This window comes from Xiphias gladius, chromosome 4 (genome assembly GCF_016859285.1).
Source record: "Xiphias gladius isolate SHS-SW01 ecotype Sanya breed wild chromosome 4, ASM1685928v1, whole genome shotgun sequence".
In the NCBI taxonomy this organism is placed as follows: Eukaryota; Metazoa; Chordata; class Actinopteri; order Istiophoriformes; family Xiphiidae; genus Xiphias; species Xiphias gladius.
Genome location: NC_053403.1, coordinates 20,463,406 through 20,482,586, shown reverse-complemented (window position 1 = coordinate 20,482,586; position 19,181 = coordinate 20,463,406). Strand labels below are relative to the sequence as shown.

Here is a 19,181-nt window from a genome sequence, read left to right as displayed (position 1 = left end):
CATTAGCAAACATTATTTCACCTTAAATTAGTTGTATATCTGAATAGCAAAAAGGAACAACTTTAGTTCAGCATCCTAATTCTTACAATCTGATTGTATATTAGGAGACAGTTGAAAAATTCTTCACAAACGGGAAAAAAAGACCTGTCAGGCAATTCACGATTTTGTTGCTAGAGTAAACAGCTCTCAAGTGAGAGCTTTTTGCTTTGGTCTTATAAGATTTAAAAATATTTGCTCTGAATACAGTTGTGAGTATATGAACTGCACTTTGAACTTAATTTTAAGAAGTTAAAATTTATGGTTTTATGGGTTGTGTACAACAGCTGTTTCTCCCTACTCTTATCTGGTACTGGAAGGCAAATTTTTTTCACTTTCAGATAGAGCCAGGCTAGCTGTTTCCCCCGTTTGCAGTCTTTATCCTAGGCTAGGATAACTGGCAGCTGCCTGCTCCTTCATATTTAGCATACAGAAATGAGACTGGTATTGATATTTTCACCTAACCATCAGCTAGGAAGCAAATAAGCATATTTCCCGAAAAACTATTCCTCAAAATGAATGTTGAAAGATTCTAATTTTTAACTGAATTTACCAGCTACAATGAGAAATTATATCCACTGTCGTTATTTGATTTGTTGTATTTTATTATACAATTTTCTGGCCCGAAAATTCAGTAAGTGCACATAATAGCATTTTTATCCCAACAACTCTATGCATTCAGTAGAAAGTTCAGTCTGAGTCTCTCACCCTGACACACGTCCACATGCACACCTGAGGAGTACACACACAACGTAGTTACTGCTCATCATAACTCATATTTCTGTCAATCAGTCAATGAAATTCATGCCACTACTGTCATCCCTTTGTCCTGACCAGAACAACTTGATCGTGTTGAAGATGGCATGAACCATATCAACCAAGACATGAAGGAAGCCGAGAAAAATTTAAAAGATTTAGGGAAATGCTGTGGGCTTTTCATATGTCCCTGTAACAAGTAGGTACTGACAACGTGCCCCAAAGGTTCTTTACATATGTGGTGGCGTCCAGTTTTTCCTCTTTTTTTTTGTTTTACTTTCTTTCGTCACAGTGAGTGTTTGAAGTTGTTGTCTTCTCTCCTTTGTCCTCTCTTTATCTCTCTCTTCCTCTCCTCTTGCTCCCCCTCTCTTCTCGTGCTTCGTTCTGTGGGGGATAAATGACTTGTGTTTAATCAGAGCAACTGGAGCGCATCGAGGAGGGGATGGACCAAATCAATAAGGACATGAAGGATGCAGAAAAGAATTTGAACAATCTAGGGAAATTCTGTGGTCTTTGCTCCTGTCCATGTAACAAGTAGGTGCTGCTTGCCTGCCTGCCTGCCTGCCTGCCATTCAAAATCAGTAATAAGTAATAATAAATAATCTAAGAATTCAAAGAATACCCAAGGTAGAACTGACATCACGATGGCCATCAGCCAATCCGCTCTGCTCTGGCTCCAAATCAACACTGATTCCGCCCCTTTCACAGCTATATGAGGTGGACACGGGAGGATTTGATGTGCTTTATAATACTTTCACACACACACACACACACACACACACACACACACACACACACACACACACACACACACACACACACACACACACACACACACATACATACAATATACTTAAAGTCGAACTGAAATTTCAATCTCTTCACTTTTTGTGTAAGGAAAAACCTGATGTTACTGCAGCTATTGTGTATTATCTTCCATTTTTCAAAAGAGGTTAGGCTGGCAGTGGTTGACTGACATTTTAGGGCTAACACTGCTAGTAGACATGCTGTTAACTTCATGGTATGCTACTACCTGGAGCATGTCATTGCCCTGTTCAGCGTACCAACACTGAAGAAGGACGTTTCTTTCCTACTATTTTCAACAAGCCCACAGTGTTTTTTATGCACCGTTACAGATTCCAGACATCTGTCCCTTTACAACTTTCCACATTTGGAAGGACCCTTTACTACTCGTAAAGTGGAAACTAGTAAGCTAAGCTAAGTAGCTCCCACTCCAGTAGTGGAAACTAGTTAGCCTAACTTGTTAACTTTAGCACTGATTCCCAGTAGATGTTCCTTTAGTGTTGTGTTCATCACACATTTTGAAAAAGAGGAGGTTTAGCTAGCATTAGCCGTCTCGCTTTCATGGGCCTGAGTGTGATGATGGTCAATGACTGTCAAAATTCACAGCAACTAGTAGTCCATACTCCTTATATCACTATGGCCAACGTTGGGCCCCAAAGCTGGTTGATGTAATTGAACTGATATTTTATGTTCCACTTTCAGTTGGAACATAAAATTCATGCCCCCTGACACTAATGTAGGGGGAGCTACCAAGGCAGAAATAATAAATGAATTTTTAAATAATTTTCAGTAATTACAATTTTGACCAAATAAGCACACAAGTCACTACTGAAAACTTGGCAAAAATTATTTTTAATTTCAGTTCGACTTTGATGCAATTTCAGACAATATATGCAAACACATACTATAGACAATTGCAGGCACATGCAGCAGCCTTGGGTTCCTGCAGAGATTCTCCACTGGCTTGGCCTCCATAGATACAGTACAGTATTCCAGAGCTCATAGCTCCACAACTGGCGCCATCGCTTCCTGGTTGGCCTCTGAGAAATAGCATCAATGCTTCCATATTACAAACTGTATCATTGCCCATGTAAACAGTACCCAAACTTATTAATCTCTTTCCTGCTGCCTTTGTGCAATGGAACTAGACATGTGCAAATAGACTGGTGAGCCCAAAATCCTATAAAGCCGAGATCGAAAAATCCAGTCCTCCACATAATCTCTCCTCCACTCAGCCAAGGCCATGGTTCATCAATAAGTACCTTTCTTAACACCCTTCTACCAAGTGCCCTTCTCCAAGTGCCTTATTCTCTAAGCTTCCACTTATCCAAACACCTTTTAATAGGATTCATATACATGCAGGTATAGCTATTGTAGAAGTCTCTCTTGTAGCATTTGCACTGATTCCTACTGAAGAGGAATATATTTTTGTGTTATTAATGCAAATGATGGAATGAAGGGACTTTTACAGAGATATCAAGATATCACACAGCCGTTGGCCTTCCCAACTGTAATTCCACTTAGATTCCACTGAAAGAGCAGGGCTGGGGCTCCTAAAGCATCTTGGCACTCAGATCATTTATTTGTCGACCCAGTCTGGTAATTCAGTGATCTTGGTTCCAAAATGCCTTTGGTCAGCCTTGTCCAGAACTATTTGACACTTCTCCTCATCTGCATGATCTCTACCACCACCACACCGCTCGAACATCCAGTAGATTCTCACCTTTTTGCAGGCAACGAGACCTTTATGTTTTCCCTTGAACAACCCCTCTCACCACCACCATTTTTGAACCACGAAGCACCAATGACATGGAATCACTGGCGAAAATGAACCTTTGAATGCTCATGCATGCATAATGATGTAACTCATAACAGCAATACTACACATGAAGATGCTAAGACCATGATGCTGATATTAACAATGAAGGAGGTGTTGATGATGTTGATGGTGATGATGAACAAATCTTTTTATGTTTTATTTACCATGAGAAGTCAAAAGCCCTGTCTTATTTTGAGTAGCTCAAAATCCCTGAGAGGAAAAACACCGCTGATAAAGAAAAAAAATGATTTAGCTTAAAACAGATACATTTCCTAAAAAAGATCATAAAAGATAAAAATAGTCCAAAAGTTGATTTTGTATTTGCACACAGCAAAATTTCTAGTGTTGAAAATTATGCAAAAATATCCAAGCAGTACTTTCATATAATTTCCACTTGTGAGCACTGAAAAATAGTCATATGTGCCACTTTCAGGATGATTACAGACATAATTTTGTATTTTTATAGATTGGATGAGATCCAAAATCATACACAGACAAAAAATATATGTTGATTGCAGCCCTTGGATGAGAAGGAAACAAAGAAAGAATGGTTTAAAAAAGGAAGAGAAAGGAGAATGCTACATGACAACATTGCCAAATGTTGAAGAAAAGTAATGAACACATCACAAAGAGGCAAAAATGACAGTATGACACATTCAATGGAAAAGATCTGTGTTGTTCCTGAGAGCTGGAAACTGGGTTAGGACACTTGCGCTGTGTGATATTTTCGATGATGTAGTCATGTTTGTTCTGTAAAATGGGTACATCATGCTACTGTGCATGTACTCTGTGGTACCCTTGTCTCTACATAGCTCCGCTTGGTGATCCACTCCACTGCTGCCTCATTTTTCCCCTCTGGTTCTGCTACAGTTTCTTTGCAGGGTCACCTCTCCTGCAAAGTGCTGGGCTAAATTAGCCTTTATCCTGCACTGGCTTTTCAACATTACTGTTCGCTATGCTCCCTCTCCCGCGGGGAACTCACTTATATGTAGGTCAGCACATCAGATAGTGGCTTGATAGCCTGCTGGGAAATTGACTGAGACTGAATGCACACATAGATGGATGCTGGAAAGATAAAAGAGACATATTTTTGTTGGGTTTTTTTTCCAACTCTCAGAAAGTGAGATTTTATTCCATTGTACATGTTGAGATATTTCTTTAATCCCTTCAGCGTGCAGGCTGTCTTGCAGAAATAGCTGGCTGTTGGTTTTTTGGTGCTTAATGTCTTCAGATTCTGGCAATCTGCATGGCACTCTTAGTGGATTCTGCTTGGTAGATTGCTCAACTTGCAGGTCATTTAGGGAATGAATTAGATAGAATTCCTTCAGTTTTACCATGGATCCACAATACTCATTGGATCTAATAAGATCATCTGTGTTCAATCACAGCAAAGCTGATTAGAGAAGTGCATTATATCCATTCTGAGACTGTAGGGAAGCAAACTGCAAAGTAGAACAAAGTGGATATGAAATGAAAGGAAAGTGAGAGGAGAGGAAATGAAACTACCATACGTACAATATTAAGAAACAAGATAAGTAGCACAAAAAAGCTGAAAAGAACAAATTAGGTAGAAAAAGAAAGGGCTCAGACAAGGGTAGCGCGTGTGTTTACCACAATGGTGTGTGTCAGCAGGGACAGGGAGCTAAGCAAACCCTTGCCTCTGTCCATTTCTATTTATAAAAGCAGTGTAGGAGGCTGAGCCATCCCCATTCCTGATACAGCTAGAATATATCCACACAGCACGCCAAGGTTATACAAAAATAAGCAACTGACACTACAATACAGGCAGAAGAAATGGCAGAATATTGTTGAATAAAAATGTATAGATATGTGATTAATAACTTGGGAATATCAGTGGTAAACTGCTTGACAGGTGAAAGATGAGTTGCTGTCCTGCCACCAAATTTGCCTTAAAATTCTGGACATAAATTCTGGAAATGAAACTAAAACAACAACTAAGGAAATAAAAAAGGTAACTATTACCTTCCTCTCGGTGAGACGTTTGACATTTACAAAGCCATGCAGCTGAGCTGTGTAAGGATAGCTGTATCTGTCAGTACACTTTTCTACTCTCCAGTTGAGGGATGTGTTAGTGCAAAAATCTTTATGACACTCTTCACTCCTCTGCCTCACTGCTACCTGACATCCTAGCTTGTCCAGAGATCCAAACCTGGAAGAAAAGCAGTGACATTTAAAAACACAAATCAAAGAGTGGGTGGTAACACTAGATCTAGGAATGGTTAATCATGGTGTTATTCTGTTGACTCCCTCCAGTTTATTATTTTGTTTTGTTTCCTTTGGTCATTTTGCAGTTTGGTCTCCACATTTATCGTCGTCCCCTCCAACAATGTGACAGTCCTGTACACTCTGTGTTGTGTGTCTGCCAAAAGCAAGTCTCCTCTCTGTTTTCTGTCACACCGGGACAACTGTGGGAGTGGGGCGGGGTTTGTCATTGCAACAAAACAGAAGTGCCAGTAGGATGGTCAAAAAATATTTTTAAAAGGATCCTAAATGTTGCAACTATTAAAATGCATGCCTAGATTATACAGAATACACAGATGTGACTTAGCATACAAGGCTTGCCTTATTCTGAACAGTATGTTATATAACTACAAGATATAACATCACAGACACTACTATTGTGCAACAACAGAATGAACCTGTACCAAACCCAATCTACCAACCAGTCCATGCCTGCTATGCTTTGCTTGACTTAGTCTAGCTCCCACTATATATTTATGTGCTGAATGCATGAAAGCAAATAACACCTTTGTGTCTGCTGATCACGCTAGACACTTACATATGTATATATATCTATTTATATATAGATATATATATGCTGTTGCAGTACCTCAAATCCAAGGCTCTCTTTATAGATCTTACTAGTGGGAAGCCTGCCTGGTTGAGGTAAATGATAAAAAATTCAGTCAAACTGTTGAGTAACTGTCCCTCCTTGTCCTTCCCATCGCTGCCGGTGGCCAGGATGAAGAGTGGAGCCAGCAAGGCCTGGGGGAACAACCAGGATGGGGTTGTGGCCAGCCAGCCTGCCCGCGTGGTTGACGAGCGTGAACAGATGGCCATCAGTGGAGGTTTCATCCGCAGGTAAGAGGGAGGATTTAGGTTTTTGCATCATACCCCTAAAGCTTAAAATGGACGTATAAGGGAGAAGGAGATGGAGAAGATGTACGGGATTTAATTGTAAATGCAGTAAACCCCCAAATAAAACCGTAACTTATCATTTTTACACTTTGGTTTTTGTTTGGATTAAACAAACAAGATACAACAGGTTAATTAGTGAGTTTTAGAGGTGCTCATATGCAGATTTTTTTTTAACCTTCAAAAAACCAGGCTAAGCTCTTTCCCCTTACTTCCAGTCTTTTAGCAAAGCTAAGCTAACAATCTCATGGCTCCGGCTATATATTTACTGTACAGACATGAGAGAAGTATCAAACTTTTTCAACTGGCAAGAAAGCAAATATACATATTTCAAAAAAGGTCAAACTATTCTTTTAAAAGATTTGACTTTTTGTGGTTTAGCACAAAAAGAGAAAAACTAATGCATTGTGCATCAATCTGAGTCTTGAATGTCGGAATTGGTTAAAGGGTCATGCCACCAATTTTATACAAGAATTACTTATCATGGGAAGTACTACCCCGTGAAAACAGTTGTATAGCCTAACATCTTCCGTAACTCTAGAGGGGCTTACTAAAGGGTAGACATTAGATTACAAGGCAAGGTGTTGCATGACCAGCCAGTGTGTACATCATGAACGTGCAGCCAGTCTGTATTTTGCTCAGGATTTACTTTGCTTCTTAATATTCTTTCTTTCTTGGTTACATTGCTGTAATTTGTTGACAGTAAAATTACCCTGGTAACGTTAGATAGCAGTCATTGACTGTGTGGGATCTAAAATTATTATAAATTGTAAACTAGCTACATCCGATTCTAGAGGAATGCCTCCTTTGCCTTGTTTCTGTTGTCCTTTCTCCTCTCATTCTACCTGTCTTGTCCACCCAAGGTTGTCAAAGACCCACTCTACTATACATCTGATTGGCTCTGTTGGTTAGGTTTAGGCATGAGTAGTGGTGAGATGGTTAGGGTTAGGAGAAAATGCCAGGCTCAGAGCCAATCAGAGGCGGGTCGGGGTTGGTTTTCACCCACATTTGGTCGGGAAAAAAATAATACGCCTGTATGTGGATCTTAGAGTTATAGTCAGCAAATTGAATTTACACTGGGAAATACACAGTGCAACAGTCGTGTTTATAAGGCTATAATAATATTTGATAGGTCACCGCTATAGACAGAGTATATTTCACTCTATGCATAATTACTCTAATCATTAGGGACGAAGGATATTGACAGATGAAGTGTTACATTTCCATCTTCATGCTTTTTGTCAGAACGACTGCTTTTAGTGTCAGAAAAGGGAAAGAGTTATAGCGAGAGAAATGCAGCAGAGGAATCCTATATCTGATCAGACTGTGGGGTCTCTGGTTAAGAAACTATTATGACAGGGAGTGTTGTTACACGATGTATTAATATGATCATGAATGCTACTGGAGTTGATGTTATACAGGGTTGTATCATCTGGAATGTGAGGTCACAAATATTTATATTTATAGATGTTTGTCATTGTCCTGAATACATTTTTTTCATACATCAGAGCTGCAACAAGATTAGTGGACTTGAAAAGAATTACACCAAGTTATCTTTCATCCAATACTCTGGCTTATGACCAAATAACTAAGCCTAAACTGTACTGTAGTTTGTGTTAAGTGCCAGCTGGCAAATGTTAGCATGCTAGAACACTAAACTAAGATGGAGAATGTGGTAAAATTCGTCCCCACTTAACATCAACATGTTAGCATTTTTATTGTCAGCATTATATAACAGGCTTACTGAGCTGCTAGCATGGCTTGGACTCTTGTTGAAACCTGTATCTTGAAGTCCCACAACTGTATGGAAGTGCAACACTACATCACTACTCCTTTAAACTGATTTGAAGGTGTGTAAATTTCCAAATAACCGTTGGCATCCAAAATGAGAGGTAGGTGCCAGGAGGGCAATGCAGTAGACGAAGTGAGAAATAATCATGGCCTGTACCAAGAGCTAGGTGGTGCACTGAATCAGGTAAAGCCTGATTTTTGTTATGTTGTATAGAACAAAGCAGTACGACTGGGACACAGATGCAACATGGTCAGAGAAGTATAGCTGGTCATCACTCTTGTTGAAACCTGTATTTTGAAGTCCCTCAAGTGTATGGAAGTGCTGTGGGCATCCAAAATGAGAGGTAGGTGTTTCACATTAACTAAAGGTTCTCTGGTTGTTGGAACAGCCGATGTACATGTGTAAAGGACACTGAAGAAAGCTGGAGTTCAGTGGAAATAAGGAGAGGCATAGAGAAGGTGAAGAGATTAATGAATTCTTCTAATCTTATTTCTACATCACTATTTCCCCGCAGAATACTTGTCACTGCGGTGAGAAGTGGATTGCTAAATTCAGTAGTAAAGACACAGACTAGTGAATGTTCAGTGAACATTTTCAGTTCAGTTAACCATCACTTAATGTGGGTAATGAAAAGGGTCAAACGGATGTCAAATTCAGTCTCTTTAGGGAAAAAACATTTAAAAAAAAACAACATATAATTGATATTTTGCGTTTGTTGACTGGAGGTCATAGTTTACGTCTTTTTATTCAGACACTACTTCTAGTAATATAAGCCTGTGTTATCTAGTATTGTCTATTTCAGATATAGACCCTTATTGAATCTCTGTAATGTGTACAATGATTTTTTTTTAATCTCATATCCTTTCAAGTGTGCTCAGAATGGTGTTTTAGGCTTATGTTAACCTGTTAATTGACGTGAACCAGTACTGGGTATCAGGCGACATCATATTTAATACTCTGTGGTGTTACTGCAGTCGAAAATGTGTTGCAGTGTTTCCTATTCAACTTTTTTCCGAATGAAATCTTTATTGATCATTTTAAATTGTAAAATGGGGATATTGTGCGTAATGCTTATATAAAAAATACATTTTAAAGTAAGCATTATGAACATTAAACAATTAAACCGGTTACAGTAGTGAAACAGAATCTAAACTGCTTTGCAGAGGAGTGTCCTTCTGTCCAGATGCCCTGTCTGAGGTCAAAAAAAGGATTAGAGGTGAAATATGGATGAGAATGTTACAGAGGGAGCAGGCAACGCCTTTCTGAACCCGGTCAACATGGCAATTTGTGGTGTGTGTGACCTAGTGTTCATGCAGACATAACCTCTGACCTAAAGTGTGTGTTTGTGTTTGTTTAGGGTAACAGACGATGCCCGGGAAAATGAGATGGACGAGAACCTGGAACAGGTGGGTGGCATCATCGGTAACTTGCGCCACATGGCCCTGGACATGGGCAATGAGATCGACACCCAGAACCGCCAGATTGACAGGATCATGGAGAAGGTACACAAAAATATTCATATTCATATTCATTGTACAGTACATTTTGCATATCATCATAGCTTTAATTAAGTAAGTCTAATTGCATTCTGTAAAGATGAAGGTCATATACCTGAATATTTCCCCTTAATTTCCTGTTTTCAATTAATTACCTGTAATTACTTATTGCATGTCCCCTGATATAAGGATCTTTTAAATGATGATCTGGCTAAGACATTAAGACAAACCTTTCTAAGCAGTAGTGTCTTATCTAACTGGGATTCATCTGGGAGAGGTAGACTGATCTTCACGTTTTATACAGAACTCATTTGAATTTGAGAGCTGCTCAGTCCCCTGTTACCTGTTGAGAGAAAAGTGCAAATCATTTATTGACCTGTCACAAGCCCATTCTTAAAGCTTTTTCTCACACGGTTGAAAGATTCAAAACCACAATTTAGATCCTGAAGCACTCCATTAAAACCAGAGATTTTGTAATATCTAGAAAAAATTGAACCTTTTCTGTTTTTTCATTTACATTTACATTTACATTTATTCCTTGGAGAAATGCAGTGCCCGAGAAGGAGCATAAGCCTGTATGATTGAGGTCAGGTAGATGGGTGCACACTCTGAAGTAACTCTGTAGGCAAGTATTAGTGACTTGAATTTGATTTGAGTGGCCATGGGTAGCCAGTAGAGGTGACATGTGCCCTTTAAGGCTGATCGAAAACCAGATGCAACACCACATTCTGGACCATCTGTAAGGGCTTCACTGTGCTTGAAGGGAGGCCCGCTAGGAGGGCATTCATTATTTTTTCTGCCACCATTATATGTTATATATCTCTAGCATTTACATTAAGTATATTTGTCTTCATACTGGGTTCATGGCCAGGTCTCTTTTGAAGAGGTTAAGCATAATCACGGCCATAGTCAGGCTATGCCAGGCCAAAATACTGAGATTTGAGCTTCAAGTCCTCTCTTCCCCAAAAAAAGTTTGACCAGACATCAAAAATTATTTCTAGTATTATTTGGATATTTTAGAATCAGTACATTGGAACTGATATTCTTCTCTTCTCTCTTTCTATCCTTTTCATTCACCCAGGCTGATTCCAACAAGACCAGGATTGATGAGGCCAACCAGCGTGCCACAAAGATGCTGGGCAGTGGCTAAACGCCCTGAGTCCAGAGCATGAGCGTCCTGGCATCCCGCGCCGCACATCGATAGGCGCAGACATGCTTTCATCATGGTATTGACCTTCTAGGTTTGCACACATGCACATATCACCTCCCCTCCCTTTTGTAAATGTTGTTCTGTGTTGTCTGTCAAGCTTTTTCAAGATGTCTGTCCTCGTAAAAAAAGATTTCTTATACTCCTTATATTATTCTTTCCAAAGGTTGTATATAGTGCTGACTTGATGGCTCTCTAGCGCACCTGTGAAGTTTTTATTCTCTTTATCTCCATAGTTTTATATATATATATACATATATATATATATATATATATATATATATATATATATATATATATATATATATATAAAAAAGTACACTGCTCTGGATGACAAGTATATAATACGAATGCTAAACAAGCTGTTTTTATTCTTTTTCCTTTTCAGTATCTCAGTATCGTCTTAGTAAAAACTGTGTCATTCCATTTAGGCTACTGTCATGCTCCTTATTTTGGTGTTGTCACGACAAAAAGGGAGAAGACTGATGGAAAAGCATGAGTAGAGATTTACTAAGTGACGGTGCAGATGAATGGGATTGCAAAGAGCACTTACAATCTAAAGGCAGTTGATGGTACATTTTCTTTCATCACAATCATACTGTTCATACTGAGTTACTGTTTAGACAATGTGCAACTAGACTCTCTGTAGCTGTATTAGACATTGCATTCCAAGTGATGTGAATTGTGCGTTCTCTGCATGACAAATGGTAGATTTTAGTCTTATAAATAAAACTTGTCTGAAAAATAAAATATATAAAAAATTTAAACATGGCAGTAGCAAATTGACAAAACGCATGCTCAGTATTAGGACACAGTTGATCGTTCCATACTCCTGCAAGTTTGCAATAGTGCCACTCTTTCTGTCTCAATATATTTACCGACTGTGACCATCTCGTTGTACAATAATGCAAAAGAGATCAAAAAAGTAAGAAAAAGATGAAAAAAATTCGAGGACTGGGGGTTGTATTGCAAAAAAATGACCTGTTTTCTAAATGATTATGCAGTTCAGTGATGAAGATGTTGATTATGTGCTGAAAGAGGGGGACTGGTTATGTATTGTAACATAGGTTTTGGATGCTCTGAAAAAAAAAAAAGGTTTGCAATGTAAAGCAAAGACGCATATTTCTGAGAGACCTTACTTTTATAAGAAGACTGTATCTGTAAGTTTATTCTACCCATGTGGTTTGTTATTGGTAAAGATAATGATGATATTGAATAACAATTATAACTATACTCTGAAACAAAAAAAAAAACATACAAAAGGGTTTTTTTTGTTGCTTCTGTACTTTAGAGCTATGCACACCAAATCGCCAAAATGTGGAGTAGTTAGAGTAAGGTGATTAAATACCTAAACCTGAATGACACAATAGGTTAAACTGTGAGATTGATGTCCTCAACGCATGTATTATTAAAAACTCCCTCTCTGTATCCTGTCAATGTGTGAAGTAGTGGACATTTTGTAGCTAGCTGAATTGATTAAAATTAATAAACCCTAGATGCACCCGTGTCTGTCTTTATTGCTCCTGTGAGTCGAGCGGCTTTTGTCTCTTTCTGCAAATTCCAGGGTGATATTTACAGAGAATACCACTCAGTTTATGCATTTGTAGATGTAGATTATCACAAATGTGGCAGAAAGTCCACCCTAAGTCCAGGAATGTTACTAAAACCATGATTAATACACTGACATTCACCTAAGTAGAAGATTTTTATATTTATGTAGGCTGTGTACAGCTACAGTATGATTTTGCAAGAAAGAAATGACTTAGATTCATCATCCTTATTCTCTGAAATGTAGAGAATCCAATCAATATACATGAGTCAATTTTGACAATCAACTACAAGAAATACATGATGCTTAAAGGCCCTGAAAACTTGGTTTCAAATCTTAAGTATTTCTCTGTAACATTAAATATATTAATGACTAATATTATATTGACTAAATAAGCAACAATCAATTGAGAAAAATATCTTATAAATACAGAAAACTCTCAAGAAATAACCACTCTGTTCTAACTTTATTTCCCAAAATGTCAAACAGAAAAAAAGTCTTTAGTTCCTGACAATATTCTTACTACCTTATGACCTCAGAGTAATGTTAGCACTTACTGTACTAGAGCTACTGTACAAGGTATAGTAGATGTCAGAATAATCAAATAGGGTTGGCCAAGATTTGGCCTGATGGTGGTCTTGTGGAAAGGTCATTATGTTTTTTCAATATCAATACTGTAGCTTATATTCCTTTGGGTACATGAATGTCCGAGGCAACTATTGTGCAGTAATGACTAATGTGTCAGGAGATACACTTTTTTTCTGAAAATCAGAAGTTGGTGATACTAGCAGAAGCTCTATATGTTCAACAAAATCAATATGTTCTTTCTGTTGGGAGCATAAACGTGTGCACCAAATTTCATGTCAATCCAGTTAGTATATTTTGAGATATGTTGGTCACAGACAAACAAACAAAACACAGATGGACATGGATAGACAGAAGAACTGAAGAATGGAAGGATGAAAAGGGGTAACCACATAACATCTGCTCATTGCAGGGGGTGAAAATAGTATCTCTGAATATAAAAAAAAGCATAAAACTATAAATCAACACATTTTCCCCTTCCTTAGTCTTTGTTTAGGTTTAAAGAGTACAGAGTCTGGAGTGGAAATCATTACAATAAGGGTGCATTTCACCCATAGAGATCATACAGAATACTAAAACTTTATAAATAACCACATTTCCACATGTAAGGGACTATTTACTTACTACTATGTCTGCACACAATATAGTTCTTTATGCACATTATTTGTTTAATTCATTAATTGATTATTTTGTGTTCAAATTCATGCAAAACAAAATTAGTAATAAGTAACTGCAATTTAATAAAACCAAATGTTTTGAAAGTGCTGGTTCATTAAGGAAGACACAAAATGTTTTCACACACTTGGTATAATTAGTTGAATTTAGGTGAGTTATTAGGATTGATTAGACTGTTATTTAGTTGAGGACTTGCTTAATGAGGCTTTGATAAGGTATAATGGACTTGCATTAATCAAGTTTTACTTCAGGATAAAAGTCACAGTGTGCCTTATAGTCCCAAGGCATGCTGTGAGTGCCACGGGATGAGAGGATATTAGGAGAATTGCTCTACCTTCATAACTCTGCAGAATTGAGATGTTCCAAAAGATTAGGATAGATTTGTATGAACCAACACTGAAATAGTTCTATCAACACTAATCGTAAAAGAACTTGGTGCAGTTACAGTGCAGCATAAGATATGTATGAGTATTTCCAAAATTGACTTAATGAAAGGCATGGGCAAGCAGAAAAGTTCTGAGCCTTGAATTAAAAGTAATGAGAATCAGGGCAGACCTCAAGTTTTCTGGTAGATACTGTATGTGATGTATAAAAAGTGAATGCTGCTTCTCCATGTTTTATTTTGACCCTAAGGACAAGTATGCAGAGCTGTCCCAAACCATCTGATAGGTCTGGATAGTTCATAATGGAGCAACAGATCAGAAATGTATTTTGGCCCTTTAACTATTTATGCTCTATAACCCAAAAGCAGTTCAATCAATTCTTTGGCAAACAGGAAGATCGGAGGACTGGACTGATGTAATCCACTTTCCTGGTCTTAGTTAGGTTTTAGCAGCAGAATTCTGAATCAGCTGCAGCTGTCTGATCAATGTCTACAGCCATGCTGGCGGCTCCATCAGGCAGCACTTGCTTTGAGCCAAAACATAACGTCATCTTGCTACCATGCTCTCAGTGACAATACTAATCTGCAGATGTTTACCAGGTGTGATGTTTATCACAGCATCTTAGTTGAGCATGTTTGCATGCTTATGTTTGCTAATTAGCACTAAATACAAAGTACAGAGTGACTTCTTAATGACGGCTTTTTGGGCCTGTGGGAAGAAGAGGCCAGAAAGAGGCCACAAGAGAACAGCTGACTATTTGCATATGGTCTGATGCCAGGTAATTAAAAACAGTTTTGAAAAAGCTTGAAGGAAGCCTATCAAGGCAGCAGAAGGTGTACTGATCCGATACCAAATTTTGAATCTGTATACCTCATTATGTGAAACTCAATGGGACCATCTTTATGTAAGGTGACACGAGGCCATGGATTACTGTGACACTAAACACAAAGTCAGCGATCTTCAGTGATTGGTGCATTGGTGCAACCCTTATGTGTGGGCTTTTGCACACACTGAGGCAGTCCATAGTTAATGCAATACAGTTCTTTAGTGCTGCCGTCCTGGGGATTGTCAATATGAATGTTAATATCAGCAACAATGGGGGGGTGATCCGTTTGCTGGTTGATAACATGTTGAGACCAAGGCCATTAGTGCTGTGTGTCAGGGTGCATCATCTTTAGCCCGGCTGATGGGCCATACCAATGGTATGTTGGTATTTTGATTTCAGATCTATTTCGCTGGAGGCCAACTACCCCAAGAAGATAAGCCTGAGGCAGCAGAACAGCCCCTTCCTGTTTTACATTTAAAAGATGTAGTAAGTATTTTATAAAGACCTTTTGAACGAACATGAAGTTATAGCTTTTAGTTCTTAGTGAAACCCTATGTATTTATCTGGCTAAGGAACACAGCAGCTGAGCGAGCTAAAATGCCTTGCAGAATGTAAAGTCTGGGTAAGCAGAATAAGTTTATGTTGTGCTCCATGTTCTTGTTACTGAACAAGAACAAGAGTCTACAGCCATGCTAGCAGCTCTGTGAGGTTGTAGCTACTACTATGAAGTTGTAGCACAGTGATGCTTTGAGCTAAATGCTAAAGTCAGCATACTAACAGGCTCACAATGACAATGCTAACATGCTGATGTTTAGCTGATATAATGTTTACCATGTTTAATCTTAGTTTAGCATCTTAACACACTAACATTTGCTAATTAACACTAAATACAAAGTACAGAGTGACTTCTTAATGACGGCTTTTTGGGCCTGTGGGAAGAAGAGGCCAGAAAGAGGCCACAAGAGAACAGCTGACTATTTGCATATGGTCTGATGCCAGGTAATTAAAACAGTTTTGAAAAAGCTTGAAGGAAGCCTATCAAGGCAGCAGAAGGTGTACTGATCCGATACCAAATTTTGAATCTGTATACCTCATTATGTGAAACTCAATGGGACCATCTTTATGTAAGGTGACACGAGGCCATGGATTACTGTGACACTAAACACAAAGTCAGCGATCTTCAGTGATTGGTGCATTGGTGCAACCCTTATGTGTGGGCTTTTGCACACACTGAGGCAGTCCATAGTTAATGCAATACAGTTCTTTAGTGCTGCCGTCCTGGGGATTGTCAATATGAATGTTAATATCAGCAACAATGGGGGGGTGATCCGTTTGCTGGTTGATAACATGTTGAGACCAAGGCCATTAGTGCTGTGTGTCAGGGTGCATCATCTTTAGCCCGGCTGATGGGCCATACCAATGGTATGTTGGTATTTTGATTTCAGATCTATTTCGCTGGAGGCCAACTACCCCAAGAAGATAAGCCTGAGGCAGCAGAACAGCCCCTTCCTGTTTTACATTTAAAAGATGTAGTAAGTATTTTATAAAGACCTTTTGAACGAACATGAAGTTATAGCTTTTAGTTCTTAGTGAAACCCTATGTATTTATCTGGCTAAGGAACACAGCAGCTGAGCGAGCTAAAATGCCTTGCAGAATGTAAAGTCTGGGTAAGCAGAATAAGTTTATGTTGTGCTCCATGTTCTTGTTACTGAACAAGAACAAGAGTCTACAGCCATGCTAGCAGCTCTGTGAGGTTGTAGCTACTACTATGAAGTTGTAGCACAGTGATGCTTTGAGCTAAATGCTAAAGTCAGCATACTAACAGGCTCACAATGACAATGCTAACATGCTGATGTTTAGCTGATATAATGTTTACCATGTTTAATCTTAGTTTAGCATCTTAACACACTAACATTTGCTAATTAACACTAAACACAAAGCACAGCTGAGGCTGATGTCATTAGTTTTGCACAAATATATTCAAAAACTAAGGATTGGATGAAAAGTCAGCAAAAGTCATTACAGTTCAAACTGGCACTCAATAGAGTGCCTACCTCTGCCAAGGCGAAAAATGGCCTGTTAAGGAAATTTATTTTTAAAAAATGACTGATCCACCCCTTTAACTTGATTGACAACAAATTGAATGGGTTCTTCCCTGGCCCATGCCCCATCTCTCCACCAAGCTTGGTGCAAATCAGTTCAGTAGTTTTTGCTTAATGCTGCTAACAAATAAATAAACCAACAGACACAGGGTGAAAACATTACCTCATTGGCAGAGGTAGGAGTGTCTGTACCACATTTTATGGAAATCCATCCAAAGTTTCATCCAAAACCAAAAATTTTAACCTCATTGTTGCGCTAGAAAAGTCAGGGGAACACCAAAGTCACAAACACCAAATTAGGGATCATCCTGTAGAAGAAACCATAAATGCAAGGCCGGCTCATGGCATAGGTGACATAGGTGGTTGTATAGGGCGCAGAATGTCTGGGGGGCACTGCAAGAGCGGAATATGCCACTAATATCATTTTATTAATCATGGTTACAGTAACAACATAATCAACAGAAACAGCCTTTTAATTGCAATAATAAACATACTGCACCCCCTGAACTGTCAGTCACAAGTTGACAACATGATGGAAAAAACTCCTTACAGTGTTTCATCTGCCCTGCACTGCACTTGTACTGTGCCACTGTGAACTGAAAGTGGGGAATCATGGGTGAAGATGGGTGAATTGCTCAGTCCAGGACGTAACACTGACTGACTGATGGCAAATGCTAGATTGGATCAGATGAAGGGACGCTTCAATTATTATTAGCTCAAATTATTTCATAATTTAAAAAAAATGAAAATGTCCAAGCCTTCAGGTGCACAAGGATGAAAACAAAGAAAAGAGAAGGAGGAAAAGAAAGTCCAATATAGAGGTATGTCTTCTTATGTTAGCATTAAAATGTCATTTTGTGTGTAGATGTTTCATTTGTAGTAGCAAGCTAGCTAAGTAGCAATAAAACTAATGCTAGATAATGGTGCGATAATAGCTGCTAGACTCAAATGCAGATTGAAGGATATGAATCTGAATGGCAAGCCAACAGTGGTAGAAGACGTATTCAGATCCTTTACTGAAGTAAAAGTACAAATACAGCAATTTAAAAATACTTCATTACAAGTAAAAGTCTTGCATGAAAAATCCTATTTAGGTAAAATCACATAAGTATTAGCAGCAAAGTGTAGTTAATGTAATAAATTAAAAGTACTGGTTTGGTCTGATATATTATTATATATAACATCATTAGATGGTTAGATTAGATTTGGTGGAGCTGTCAAAAACTCATAGACATCTGAAATGTGACTGCATGACTGCACAGGAGCTATTTGTCAGATGATGCCTTGGGATGAATGGTATTGAACTACAAGCAGCCTGTGAGTAAAATTCTGTAGTTACCTGTATCATGCTTCAATGGACACAGCTGCCTGACCAGTTGGTTGGCACAATCAAAAAACACCATATCAACTAAAGATTTTGTAGTAACAACAACATCATTCACTCCACCCACCCATACACAAGCTATGACCCTGGTGATCAGATGACAAGGTTGGTTGTGTTGGCGTTGTACAATATCTTTGCAGCACCAAAGTAGAGTTTTTTTTTAGGCAATTATTTTCTGACTTTTATTATATACAGTACACCTCGGGAAAAAATAACAAGGTCCGGACTTTGATAATTTCAGTGGTGGGTACGGCCATGTACAACACAACAGAGCTGCAATATGTGATAAGTCTTGTGGTCAGACAAGAAGGTGAGTTTGGCCTGTTGAAAGTAAGGTCAATTAGCCAAAGGCACGGTAAAAATGGTTTAAAATATTTTTATCGTTATAATTTTTACCATATTGCTCTGTTGTAACATTTTGCTGTATTGAGCTGGAAATTAGCAATGGACATAATACACGAGTCATGGGCTTTGATAGCTTTTGTGCTTGTTTTGTATAGTGAATGTAGGAAAACATACAGTTGGAAACATAATTATGTATAAGTAGGCGAGCACATTTGAAATATAATTCATTTTAAATGCCATTATGTTGATCCACATTTGACAACTG

General features: G+C 38.4%; 1 protein-coding gene across 1 annotated transcript in view; it reads left to right on the top strand.

The window, feature by feature from the left end:
• Nucleotides 1-11,023, top strand: part of LOC120789072 (synaptosomal-associated protein 25-A) — a 34,213-nt gene extending 23,190 nt beyond the window's left edge. Inside the window, exons 5-8 of the mRNA XM_040125541.1 lie at nucleotides 1,209-1,326; nucleotides 6,398-6,517; nucleotides 9,721-9,865; nucleotides 10,941-11,023. Coding sequence (XP_039981475.1) covers nucleotides 1,209-1,326; nucleotides 6,398-6,517; nucleotides 9,721-9,865; nucleotides 10,941-11,009 — 452 coding nt within the window. The 3' untranslated portion in view covers nucleotides 11,010-11,023. The remainder of the gene's footprint in view (nucleotides 1-1,208; nucleotides 1,327-6,397; nucleotides 6,518-9,720; nucleotides 9,866-10,940) is intronic.
• The last annotated feature ends 8,158 nt before the right edge of the window (nucleotides 11,024-19,181 follow it).